Genomic DNA, 12,941 nt, shown 5'->3' on the forward strand with positions numbered 1-12,941 from the left:
AGTGACGAAAAACATAGGAGAGAGAGTGACGGAGAATGGGAGGGAGGGAGGGAGAGAGAGAGAGAGAGAGAGAGAGAGAGAGAGAGAGAGAGAGAGAGAGAGAGAGAGAGAGAGAGAGAGAGAGAGAGAGAGAGAGAGAGAGAGAGAGAGAGAAGCATAGAGAGTGATGATGAACATGTGAACGATGTTAAATATCTGCGAAAGAGTATGATGGAGTGCTTTGAGTTTCAAGAAATAAGGCTTGACAAGATGGAAGAAGAAGTGATAAGAATTAAATGAAATGATAGTATATGGTTTTATGTTCTTTATGTGGTTTGGTTATCTTATGTAATGAAATTCTCTTTAGACTTATGTAAGACTCTTATGTGATGTTTTGAGTGTTGAAACGTTAGAATTATGTTCAAAAATTGTCATGCATGTTCTTTATGTGGCTTTATGATGCTGAGTTTAAAACATGAGTTTGACTTGTTTATGCTCGAAAATGATCATGTTCTTTATGCTTGGTTATGCTTGAATATGGTTATTGCATTGGAAGATAAAGAACGTGAAATTTTAAAACAAGTTTTAAAACGACAACATATATCACAATCATACTTTTTGGCAGATTTTAACATCGTTCATAAGTTCATCATCTCTCTCTCTCTCTCTTTCTCTCTCTCTCTCTCAATATATCAATTGAGTCAGTCGGTTTTTAATGTCGAGTCGGTTCTATTTTAATGGGCAATCTCTGTTCACAAAACATAATTTTTAAGGTTTCATCTTGATTTCGGAATTAGATTAGAAAAGGAGATCTGGACAAAGTTAAAAAGAACGGGGCAATATGAAGAGAATTTTTATTTATGGGTGGTCACCTCATACGATATGTAGCATAGGAAGAATAAATAAGGTCATTGTGTTTACAGAGGGGAATAAACAGTCAACCCTAATTTTATCACCCATTTAGGTTAGTTTGCATTTGATTGAATATAAAATATACTTTTATATTTCAAATCAATTTTTATGTTATATTTTGGTCAAAATGCTCTAGAAATTTTTCTATCTAGTAAAAAGTTATTATATCTTCGATAAAAAAATTACAGCTTTTTCTTACACAAACTATGACGTTACACTACATTTTGAAATCGTGAAGCTGTTGAACTCTTTTATCAATAATTGATTAAGAAAAAATATGACCCGTGAATATCCGTGATATGTTCTTTATTTGTTATCAATTGATACGTGTGATTAGTCAAAGTAAACTGAAAAAAAAACATAAAAAATAGGACCACGGTCACCATACCAATACCATTTTCTCACCATGCCAACTTCAATTTCAATAACTCACATTAGAAGATAAAAACAAAACAAAGCGCACGTTTTTTTTTCCATGTGTGCGGAGATAGAAGAATAGACCGGACATGCAAAACTAAAACTTGACTAAACAGTAACATTTAAATAAAATATTATATTATAGACATAATGAAATGCCTTTTCCCAGTCCCCAACAAGCCACTCCCTATAAATGCCAAGCAAATATAGCTTCCATGATAGTTCCTAAACCATAACAAACTCATTCAACCTTTTTTTTTGTAAAGAACTCCTTCAACCTTTGCTCCGATCTTCAACCACAATAAACCAAACATGGTGGTTTTATCACAGCCAGTCGCCTTAGACAACCACATATCCGTAATCCCAACGTACACCCCGGTTCCGGTCTTCACTTCCCAACCAATCCCCGTCGTGGACCTAACCGACCCAGAAGCCAAAACCCTAATCGTGAAAGCTTGTGAGGAGTTTGGTTTTTTCAAGGTTGTAAACCACGGAGTCCGAGCTGACCTCATGACCCGGTTAGAGCAGGAGGCTATCCGCTTCTTCGCCTTGCCCCAGTCTCTTAAGAACCAGGCCGGTCCACCTGAACCGTACGGATATGGTAGTAAACGGATTGGACCAAACGGTGACGTTGGGTGGATTGAGTATATCCTCCTCAATGCTAACCCTCAGCTCTCCACCCCTAAAACATCCGACGTTTTCGGTCAAACCCCACAAATTTTTCGGTAAAAAAATAATCTCGAAATTCATTAATATACAAACTATCAAATAATATGAAGTTTTCAAAGACATTACATTACTTCCTTTTTACCCACAAAGTAGAAACAGGGGACTCTGTTTTACACTATTTTCCCCATAATCTGATCGTTTTGAGTGAAACAAAAACAGAGAGGCGGTGGACGAGTACATGCACGAGTTGAAGGAAGTGTCGTGCAAGGTTTTGGGGATGGTGACGGAAGGATTAGGGATAGAGCCAAGGGACACACTGAGTAAGATGGTGAGAGATGAGAAGAGTGACTCTTGCTTGAGACTGAACCATTATCCGACGGCGGAGGAAGAGGCGGAGAACATGGTGAAAGTAGGGTTTGGGGAACACACAGACCCACAAATAATCTCAGTGCTAAGGTCCAATGACACGGCGGGTCTTCAAATATGTATGAAAGATGGAAGTTGTTGGGTTGCTGTCCCTCCTGATCACTCCTCTTTTTTCATTATTGTTGGAGATGCTCTTCAGGTACAATTTTTACATTTTTTTTCTAATATATAAAAAAGACAAATTCCTATTTGTATTTTTGAAACTTTAAATTACTATGGTTAATACCAGGAATATTTAAGTATTTAAGAGTTGATGGCTGTGTTTGAGTCATTCGTGCAGTTTACCGGTGGTCTAAACTCAAAAAGTATTTTCTTAACATTTACACCCAAAAAAAAACTCAAAAGTATTTACAGTTTCAACTTAAGATACAAATATTTATATTATATTAACTGTTTTTTCTTGTATAAGTTATAATTTTTTATTTTTTCCCTAAATAGGAATATCAATGTAGTGATTGAGATTGGTGTGAACGGTAGACAAAAATTCTCACATGCCAGCCATGTCTTCTAATCTCTTCTCTCTCTTTCTAATTGTTTTAGGGAATATTTTTAAAATCGATCATTTTTTTTGAGTGTACGTCTAGAAAATCTATGTGTAAACTTAACCTCACGTGACAATTACTATTTTACATGATAGGCATGTATGCAGTATATTCCTTCATGCCATTTCAAAATTGACAAAAAGTGCCATTTCAAAAAAAAAAGTATACAAATGCATATTCTATTATCCTAACTTTATGTCGGCAAAGTCTGATTCCCACACAAGAACTCATATTATAAAGTTACCCGCGGGTGATGCAGGTTATGACAAACGGAAGGTTCAAGAGTGTAAAACACAGAGTCTTAGCTGATACAAGGAGATCGAGAGTCTCGATGATATATTTTGGAGGACCGCCATTGAGCGAGAAGATAGCGCCACTTTCGTGTCTAGTCCCTAACCAAGAGGATTGGCTTTACAAAGAATTCACTTGGTCTCAATACAAATCTTCTGCTTACAAGTCTAAGCTTGGTGATTATAGGCTTGGTCTCTTTGAGAAACAACCTCTTCTCACACACATGTCTAATGAATGAAACTAGTTAAGATGATCCTTTGTATGGTAAAAAGTCATAATTACAAAGACAAAGTGTAGAGAATCGACCTTGGCTATTCTTGTAACAAACGAATCGACATACCAATATGTCTGACGAGTTCTCTCCAAACCGGAGACAAACTCTATATCACTATGAATCAAAAAGATTACAAGCCTCGCACTAGTTGCGTGTTCTATGAGAGATTATATGTTTTGTTGCCGTATCTAACAATGAGAGCATATACCTCTATTTATACAAGATTGTCTAATGTGATTCCTTGTTGTAAAAGGAATAACATGTTTATCCTAAGTTTATAAGGCTTTATAAACTTCTTGGATTAAGATGAATCTAATCCAGTCTTCTTATCTCTTCAGGTCTTGTACGAAGTTCAGTAGCCGGCCCATGATGGCCCAAGAGACATCAAGGCCTCACATTCTCCACCTTGGCTCTTTGGTCACTCCTCGGTTTCTCCACTTCTCCATCTCTCTCTCTCTCTCTCTCTCCGCGAAAAGAAACCTGAAACACCGACGAGCTCGCCGCCTCGTCTTCCACCGATGCACCGTCCATTCCTCGACTCTGTCTTCCACCGGAGATGAATGCCTTCTCCGATCCTTGGTTCTCTTCTCTTCCCGAACACTTCCTCTCTTTGATTCTTCGTGAACCAGACAAGATCCTAACATCACTGCCGCTTTTCTTCACTGGCATTAGCTTCCACCGCCTCCGCCATTGACATCTCAGGTTCCGTTTGTTCCTCCTTGTCTCTTTCCTTATATTTGAACAAAACCCTAACCTTTGATTTCAATTTCCAGCTCGTCCCTTGATGAATTCAGTTTGACTTCCGTGATTCTCTGGTGACAAAGTTCCTCTTGCACACCAACCTCACGACATAACCGAACCAGACTTGTCAAAGCCCAAAGGTATCTCCTTTTGCTTTGACTTCTTCCACTTTGATACGTGTCTTAAGCCCCCTTTTGTAACCTGTAATGAAACTCCTTTAGCTAAATGATTAAACATATCTCCTTGTTTAATTTCCAGCTCATGGTGTCGACGTCTCTTCACCATCGTTGCTTCCTTTAGGTAACAAACAGAATTGTTTCTTCAATTACTTCAAGAACTTTAACCATGTAAACTAATAGCTTTAAGTTTACAGCTTTGTTGTAGACATTTCCTCGCTGCAACCACACGTGTTCAAGGTAATCTTTTGAACTCATCCTTTACCAAGCTTTGTAAATTCATGTCGAACCATCAGTTTGCTTTTCCTGAAACTGATACCTTCTTTTGTGGCCTTTCCGCGAGGTGAACAACTCGACAACCTTGTTACCTGCAGCCATACGAGACCGTAACGTCACAACTCGAACTTCTGTCCAGGTACACACTTAGTTAGGAAATCTGCAGGGTTGATAGATGTGTAAATCTTATGAACCGTAACTTCACCAGCCTCAATTACGTCTCTCATAAAGTGTAGTCTAGTATCTATATGCTTAGTCCTTTCATGGTATCCTCCATTCTTAGCTAAGTGTATAGCACTCTGTGAATCTGAAAACACTCTCACATCGTCTTGCTCAAACCCCAACTCACTAAAAAAATCCTTTTAGCCATACTGCTTCTTTAAAAGCTTCGGCTAAGGCCATATATTATGATTATGTCGTTGATAGTGTGACAATGTGTTGGAGACCTGATCTCCTGCTTATTGTGTTGCCTCTGACTTGAAACACATATCTTGTCACGGATCTTCTCCTATCCAAATCGGTAGCATAGTCTGCGTCACAGAATCCTCGTACCTTGAAATCTTCTGCTTTAGTAAACAATAAGTCTGAATCTAGAGGTCCTCTTAGGTATCTCATCACCCAATTAACATCTTCCCAGTGTTGTCTTCCTGGCTTGCTCATGTAACGGCTTATCAAGCCCACTGCGAAACATAAGTCTGGTCTAGATCTCACCATTGCGTACATTAAGATTCCAACAGCTGATGCGTATGGTACCTCACTCATGAATCTTGCTTCCACGTCTTCCTCTTCTTGTGTCAAACTTTTAAGCTTAAATTGTGGTCCGATAGGAGTAACCACTGCTCTGCTCTCTTCCATGTTAAAAGTTTCCAGCACCTTCTGTAAATACTTTCTTTGTGATAGCTTTAAAGTTCCTTTCTTTCTGTCTCTAATGATATCCATCCAAAGTATTCTTGAAGCTGCTCCAAGGTCATTCATCTCAAACTCTTTCTTCAAGCTATCTTTGATTCTCTTAATTTCTTTCGAATCTTTAAATGCTATTAGCATGTCGTCGACATAGATCAATAGATAGATCATATGAGAAAAGTCTGAACCTTTAATGTAGACACAAGGATCATATGCACTCCTGTCGAATCCTTGTTCCTTCATGAAAGTGTCAAATCTCCTATTCCACTGTCTTGGTGACTGTTTCAATCCGTAAAGAGATTTTAACAGGAGACAAACTTGATCTTCTTTCCCCTTCTCAACGAAACCTTCTGGTTGTGCCATATAAATCTCCTTGTCCAACGTTCCGTATAAGAAAGCTGTTTTCACGTCTAGTTGTTCCAAATCAAGATTGTAATTTGCAACAAGTGACAGCATAATTCTGATCGACACGTGTTTCACCACTAGAGCAAACACCTCTGTGTAATTGATCCCTTCAACTTTTGAAAACCCTTTAGCTACTAATCTAGCTTTGTATCTCGGCTTCTCAACTCCTGGAATGCCTTCTTTCAGCTTGAAAACCCACTTGCTGCCAATAATCTTCTTATTCTCTGGTTTTTCAACCAGCTTCCAAGTCTGATTTTTCTCCAATGAGTCCATCTCTTCTTGCATTCCTTCGTTCCATAATTTCCGGCTTTTACTCCTTCTTGCTTCTAAATGGGATTTAGGTTCATCCATATTTATCTCTTCTGCTGTAGCTAGAGCATAAGGCACACAGTCTGAATCATCGAACCTAGAAGGCTTCTTTACTTCTCTTTTGATTTTGTCTCTCGCAAGAATGTAGTTATCTAGATCTTCTCGTTCAGCTTCCACAACTTGTTCTTCACTTTCCGAGCTTGAGGATTCAGACTCCGAGTTTCCTGATGCTGGAGAAACTCCACCTTGAACTGTATCCTCTCTGTCTTCGTCAGTAGCTACGTTTGAAGGTCCTTGAATCAGCACCGGATTGAACGTTACTTTCTTTGTTCTCTTCTTCATTGAAAATCACATTCCTGCTAATTGCACATCTCAACTTTTCTGGTAGCCAAACTCGATAGCCTTTAGTCCCCATTGGATATCCCATGAAAACTCCTTTCATTTTTCTTGGACTAGTTTTGGCTTGAGTCACGTGAGCATAAGCTGTGCATCCGAACTTTCTTACATGGTTTTTGTCAGCTTTAGTTCCAGACCAGATTTCTTCCGGTAGTTTGAAGTTAACTGCTGAACTTGGAGATCGGTTGATCAAGTAGGCAGCCGTCGAAGCCGCTTCTGCCCAGAAATTTTGCTCTAAGCCTGCCTCTGTCAACATACACCGAACCTTCTCCATGATCGTATGGTTCATGTGTTCTGATACTCTGTTTTGTTGTGGAGTATAGACGCATGTTCTGTTTCGTTTGATCCATGCTTCCTTACACAAAGTGTCCATATGTGTATTGCAAACCTCCAGTCCGTTATCCATCCTAAGACACTTCACCTTCTTTCATGTCTCTGTCTCCACGCTGGCCTTCCATTCTTTGAAGTTCTGAAACACTTCATCCTTTGACTTTAGGAAATAGATCCATACTTTCCTAGAAAAGTCATCAATGAATGTAACGAAGTAGTACACTACAAGAAAACAGCGACATACCGAGGGAAAAAATCGTCGATATGTCGTCGGTATGTCGTCGGAATAACGTTATTCCGACGACATACCGACGAAACAAGTCCTCGGAAATAACTCCTCGGAAGTTCATTTTTCCTCGGAAATCCCTTGGAAATTTCCGACGGAATTCCTAGGAAACGAATTTCCGAGGAAACTCCGAGGACCACCAGTTCGTCGGAAATCTCCTCGGAATATACCGAGGGAGAGCTTCCTCGGGATATTTCGATGGACTTTCCGATGGTCCAATCCTCGGAAGTTCCGACGAAATGTTCCTCGGAATTTTCATCGGGAATTTCCGAGGAACGGAGCCCTCGGAAAATTCCGAGGAACGGAGCCCTCGGAAAATTCCGAGGAATGAGTCCCTCGGTATATTCCGAGGAATGAGTCCCTCGGTATATTCCGAGGAAGAAGTCCCTCGGTATATTCCGAGGAAATGTTCCTCGGAAATTTCCGAGGGTTAATTTCCTCGGCAAATTTTTTTTTTTTTTTGAAATTAAATTCGAAAATATAAAATTAAAATTAAAATTGAAAACATATTAGATAATATTCAAAGTTGTACAAATAAAAACAAAACATTCCCAGTTTTTGAAAAAAAAACTACAGGTCTTGCACGTTCGGGAACACCTCGTTGGGTACATCCTCTGCATCATCTCCATCATTTGCTGGTTCAGCCTCCTCTGTGCCTCATAGCCCGCCTGTTGAGCCGCCATCTGGGTCTCCAACAAAGATATGCGATCATCGTAAGTACTTCTGGATCAACAAAGGGCGGTGGTGCAGAAGAAGGAGGAACCGACCGGGTGCGATGACCCAAACCGACCAAACGTCCCTTCTTCTTTGGAACCGACTGAAATAGAAAATAGCCAAATTTAAATCAAGAAATAAATGAATTGAACTTTAAACAAAAAAGAAATTACGGATTCAACGATTTCGTTGATTCAAAACTGGGACAAGTTGGTCGAAGCCGTCGAATCGTCATCCTCGGTTTGAAGCTGAGACACTTCGTCTTGCACCTGAGTTTGGACGAGGGTGACCACTTCCCTTACAAGACTGTCATCGATCTGGCTGGTCTTCTTGTTGGTATACGCCCTCTTCATTAGGGCGAGATCATCAACCGGCTCGCCATCATTTTCTTCCGCCTTGAAAAAAACATAAATTAAAGAAACATTAGAAATTAGAAGAAATGCACAAAAAATAAAATTTCAAAACTTAAATAATTGAAGAAAAAGCGGCTGAACTTACCATGCGATCCCCCAGAGAGGCAATAGATTGAGCACCCAAGTTATGCTTGAAGACGCCCTTCCCTTTACGGTCGTTCCTGCGGTTGGTGGAGTTGGTGGAAGAAGTTTCTTTCGTCTCTTCCTTATCCCAATGCGTACACAACTCCGTCCAGACCGTGTTGTTTATCGACTTTGGGACCTTTTAATAAAAATAAAAAAGAAAATAATTTAATAAATAAAAAAATAGTTTAATAAATTAAAATTTTTTTTAATAAATTAAAAACAACCTTGTTGATTTCCCACTTCTTCTTCCACTCGTGGATCTGCTTCCCATAGTTGTCCATAACTTTATGGACGAAGTGGTGATAGATAAAGAGCGTCTCATCGAAATTCCAGTTGAATTCTTGCTGAAAAAAAACACAATTAGTAGAAAATTTATATTAAAGATTAAAAATATAAGTAAAAAATTAGAATACTTACCGCAAACTGACGAAACCACAGATGCTGCTTGTCGGTAGGGAAGTCAGTGAAAGTCGGATGTCCCTTGTCGAGGGACGAGTACATCATACGGTTGATCCATGCGCTGATCCCGTTTCCGGATCGGTTGAACCTAATAAAAAGAACAAACGCTTAATTAATAATGAATCAAATTTTAATGAAAAAAAAAATATGTTTAATTACCATGTTTAACCCCGTCCATGTGGATACGGAGTGAGATAGGGAAGATGGTCACGACCGGACTGTCGAACCAACTCCACAACAATCATCACTCCCGGAGCACCCGGAGGAGCAGGAGCGGGTGCAGCAGCGGGAGCGAGAGGAGCAGGAGCGGGTGCAGCAGAGGGAGATGTATGGTAGGAGCTGTGGGGCGAAGGGGAATCATGAAAATGACTGGAATCCCGAGACTGGCTCCCCGTACCACCACGAGCACAACGCTGTCGAGGCCGGGTCTGATCATCATGAGACCTGTAAATTAAAAAAAAAATATTTAATAAATATAGAAATTTTTGTAATTTTTTTTTTTTTTTTGAAAAACCCAAATAATAGTTTTTAATCACAAAAAAAGTTTTATAGATATTAAAAATATTTAATAAATATATAAAAATAGTTCTAATAAACAAAAATTAGTTTTAATAAATAAAAAATAGTTTAATAATTACAAAAAATAGTTTTAATAATATTAAAAATGTTTAATAAATATAGAAATGAATTTTATATATATATATTTTTTTTAAATCCCAAATAATAGTTTTGGATCACAAAAAAGGTTTTATAGACATTAAAAATGTTTAATAAATATATAAAAATAGTTCTAATAAACAAAAAATAGTTTTAATAAATGAAAAATAGTTTAATAATTACAAAAAATACTTTTAATAATATTAAAAATGTTTAATAAATATAGAAATTTATATTATATATATATATATATATATATAATTTTTTTTTTAAAAAAAAAATCCCAAATAATAGTTTTTAATCACAAAAAAAGTTTTATAGATATTAAAAATGTTTTGTAAAATCCAAAAAATCAAATTTATATACAAAAAAAGTTTTGTAAAATCCAAAAATTCGAATTTATATACAAAAAACATTTTGTAAAATACAAAAAATCGAATTTATACACAAAAATCGAATTTAGATACAAAAATCGATTTTATAAATACAAAAATAATAAAAAAATTTATAAAAAAATTCTAAATAAATTCAACAAAACAAATTATTCAACCAAATCACAATTCTAAACCTATTATACAACCAAATCACAATCCTAACCAATCACCCTAACAAAAATCTATCAAATCTACACAAAAACCTAACAAATAGAACCTAAGAGAGTGGGATAGGGTCCTTACATGATTTGTGTAGGTTTAGAGAGGATTCGCCGGAGAGAAAGAAGAGAGAGAAGGGAGAGATCGCCGGAGAGGAGGGAGAGGAGCCGGAGAGGAAGAAGAGAGAAATGGGGAAGAAGAAGTGTTGCGTCGTTATAAAACCTAGGGTCCGACGGATAGTTTCCGTCGGAATTTCCTCTGTTTTTCAATTTCAATTTTCGCGAAATATTTCGCGGCTGGTTTACCCGGTTAAATGAAAATATTCCAAGGAAATTCCGACGGATACTTAAATATCCGTCGGAATTTCCTCGGAAATTTCATTAATTCGAGGAAAAAGAATATCCTATGCATGTATTTCTGTTGGTTTATATTGTTCCTCGGAATTTCCTCGGAATATTCCGAGGAAATTCCGACGGACACTTAAATATCCGTCGGAATTTCCTCGGATATTTCATTAATTCGAGGAAAAATAATATCCTATGCATATATTTCTGTTGGTTTATATTGTTCCTCGGAATTTCCTCGGAATATTCCGAGGAAATTCCGAGGAACACATGTTTGGGGTTTCAAAACATCAAATTTTTTTGCCCTATATCATTTCTTATACAAATGCAATGCATACCATTGAGGAATGTTTGTATAGATGATCATAAACTATGAAATAACAAAATTTCAAAATGAATTGTAAGTATTCCCTTTACCGTTCATTAAAGTGTATAAGTGTTTCTCTTATGTTGTGGGGATTTCGTTCATACAATCGGAAAAGTGTTTATTATAGGGTAAGGAACAAATTTTTGACTTCATAATCAGTCTAAGACACTTAATAAAGGTTATATAAGTGTTATTCAAACCGCAAAACGTTGTTTTCGGTTTAAAAACCCTACTTCCTCGGAATATTCCGAGGGAATTCTGAGGAAACCCTTATCTTCCTCGGAATTCCGAGGAAATTCAGAGGAAAAAGACTCTATAATCAAATCCCTAAATCGACAAGGTCTATTCCGAGGAAATTCTGAGGAAAACCTATCTTCCCTCGGTATTTCTATTAAAAAAAAAAAAAAAGTCGATGCTAGTCTGTTTCCGAGTCATCATCACCAGATGAATCTGAATCTGGATCTTGGTGAAACTCTCCAATCACTGGTTCATCCTCTACGTGAACGACAGCTTCCTCTCCGAAGTCGGTTAAATCAACTACAAGGCCAACTCCAGCTAAATCTTCTGCTGCACTTAAGTTGCCGGACGTGCTTGGTTGTAGTGGGTCTTCCAGCTCAGAACTTCCATGAACTCGGCCTCTCGGGTTGAGTCTTGTAATAGTAACCCATGGATCATCTCTGTTCCTTACCCGGGGGTACTTGATATAACAAACCTGTAACATTTAAAAAATTATTAGTAAAATTATAAATTAATACACATGATGATGAATCATTCCGAATAATTAACATTTAATTACCTGATCGGCCTGAGAAGCAAGAATGAAAGGATCATAATATTGCAGCTTTCGCCTCGAATTTACTGATGTAATACCAAATGCATCTGCTCTCACACCTCGATCTAGAGTGTTGTCGTGCCAATCACAATAGAAAACAGTACAGCGCAATCCAACCATGCCCAAATACTTGATTTCCAAAATCTCATGTATGTGTCTGTAGTATACATCATCTCCTGATGCAGAACAAACGCCAGCATCATAAGTCGTACTCGAACGTCTCCTCTTCTGAGTTATGAATGCATATCCTCGAGTACAAAATCAAGAATATGACTTCACAACAAAGTTTGGTCCAATGACCATCTCGCGTATCCAATCGTCAAATGTTTCACCTCTGGCCAAACCAGCAGACACCTATTAATAGCACATATATATGTTATATCAATAAATGTGAATTAGTATAAATATGTGATAAATGATATTTTAATTTGTTTAAAGCATTCACATAAGTAAACATCTATCCAGAAAATTCTCTCTGCTTCATTTCTTCTAGTTCGTCCTCTGTGGCGTATCTATATTCGAACCGCTTTTCTGCCATGAAAATCCTGTACATATGATGACAATAATGTAATTAATTAAGATTTAAATTTCAACTTGTTAAAATAAAAATTTGTAAGCTAATTTATTTACCTCTTATATTGAAGAACATCTTCGAAGTTGGTGAGCAAATATGTTTGCAAATTACTGCGCTCCTGCTCAGTAAGTCGACGGTCCTTTGGTTTTCCGCTAAGTCGTCCAACGTCTGTGAAAATGTCTGGAACCGTAACATGATCTATTGCCCGTTCGCCTCTATCATCATGCCGAGCAGGTCTTCTGTTTTTGGTCTGAACTTCTGCTGGAAAGTTGTACTCGACAAAGTTTGAAGTTTCTTCATTGATCATCTGTGCGACTATAGAACCTTCCACCCTACTTAATTTTTTCACCATCTTCTTCAAATGGAACATATACCGCTCATACAGATACATCCATCTATACTGCACAGGACCACCAAGTTCCAATTCTCTTGCCAGATGAATAACAAGATGCTCCATAACATCAAAAAATGAGGGAGGAAATATCTTCTCAAGGTTGCACTGAATCACGGCTATGTTAGTCTTCAAATTT

The 12,941-nt window shown here is 37.6% G+C and overlaps 1 protein-coding gene across 1 annotated transcript; it reads left to right on the plus strand.

Moving 5' to 3' along the window:
• The first annotated feature begins 192 nt into the window (after nucleotides 1-192).
• On the plus strand, nucleotides 193-3,521 carry LOC106435076 (gibberellin 2-beta-dioxygenase 2-like). The gene is made up of 3 exons (XM_048759494.1): nucleotides 193-2,033; nucleotides 2,197-2,542; nucleotides 3,205-3,521. The coding sequence occupies exons 1-3, from the start codon at nucleotides 1,621-1,623 to the stop codon at nucleotides 3,472-3,474; spliced, it is 1,029 nt and encodes a 342-aa protein (XP_048615451.1). The 5' UTR covers nucleotides 193-1,620; the 3' UTR covers nucleotides 3,475-3,521.
• Nucleotides 3,522-12,941: the final 9,420 nt, after the last annotated feature.

Source organism: Brassica napus, chromosome C5 (assembly GCF_020379485.1).
Source record: "Brassica napus cultivar Da-Ae chromosome C5, Da-Ae, whole genome shotgun sequence".
Classification (NCBI taxonomy): domain Eukaryota; kingdom Viridiplantae; phylum Streptophyta; class Magnoliopsida; order Brassicales; family Brassicaceae; genus Brassica; species Brassica napus.

Bases quoted from the DNA above. Each gene is read 5' to 3' on its own strand.
- LOC106435076 (XM_048759494.1), top strand. From the start codon at position 1,621: ATGGTGGTTTTATCACAGCCAGTCGCCTTAGACAACCACATATCCGTA. The intron at 2,034-2,196 runs GTAAAAAAATAA...AAACAAAAACAG, and splicing joins CAAACCCCACAAATTTTTCG to AGAGGCGGTGGACGAGTACA. The intron at 2,543-3,204 runs GTACAATTTTTA...CGGGTGATGCAG, and splicing joins TTGTTGGAGATGCTCTTCAG to GTTATGACAAACGGAAGGTT.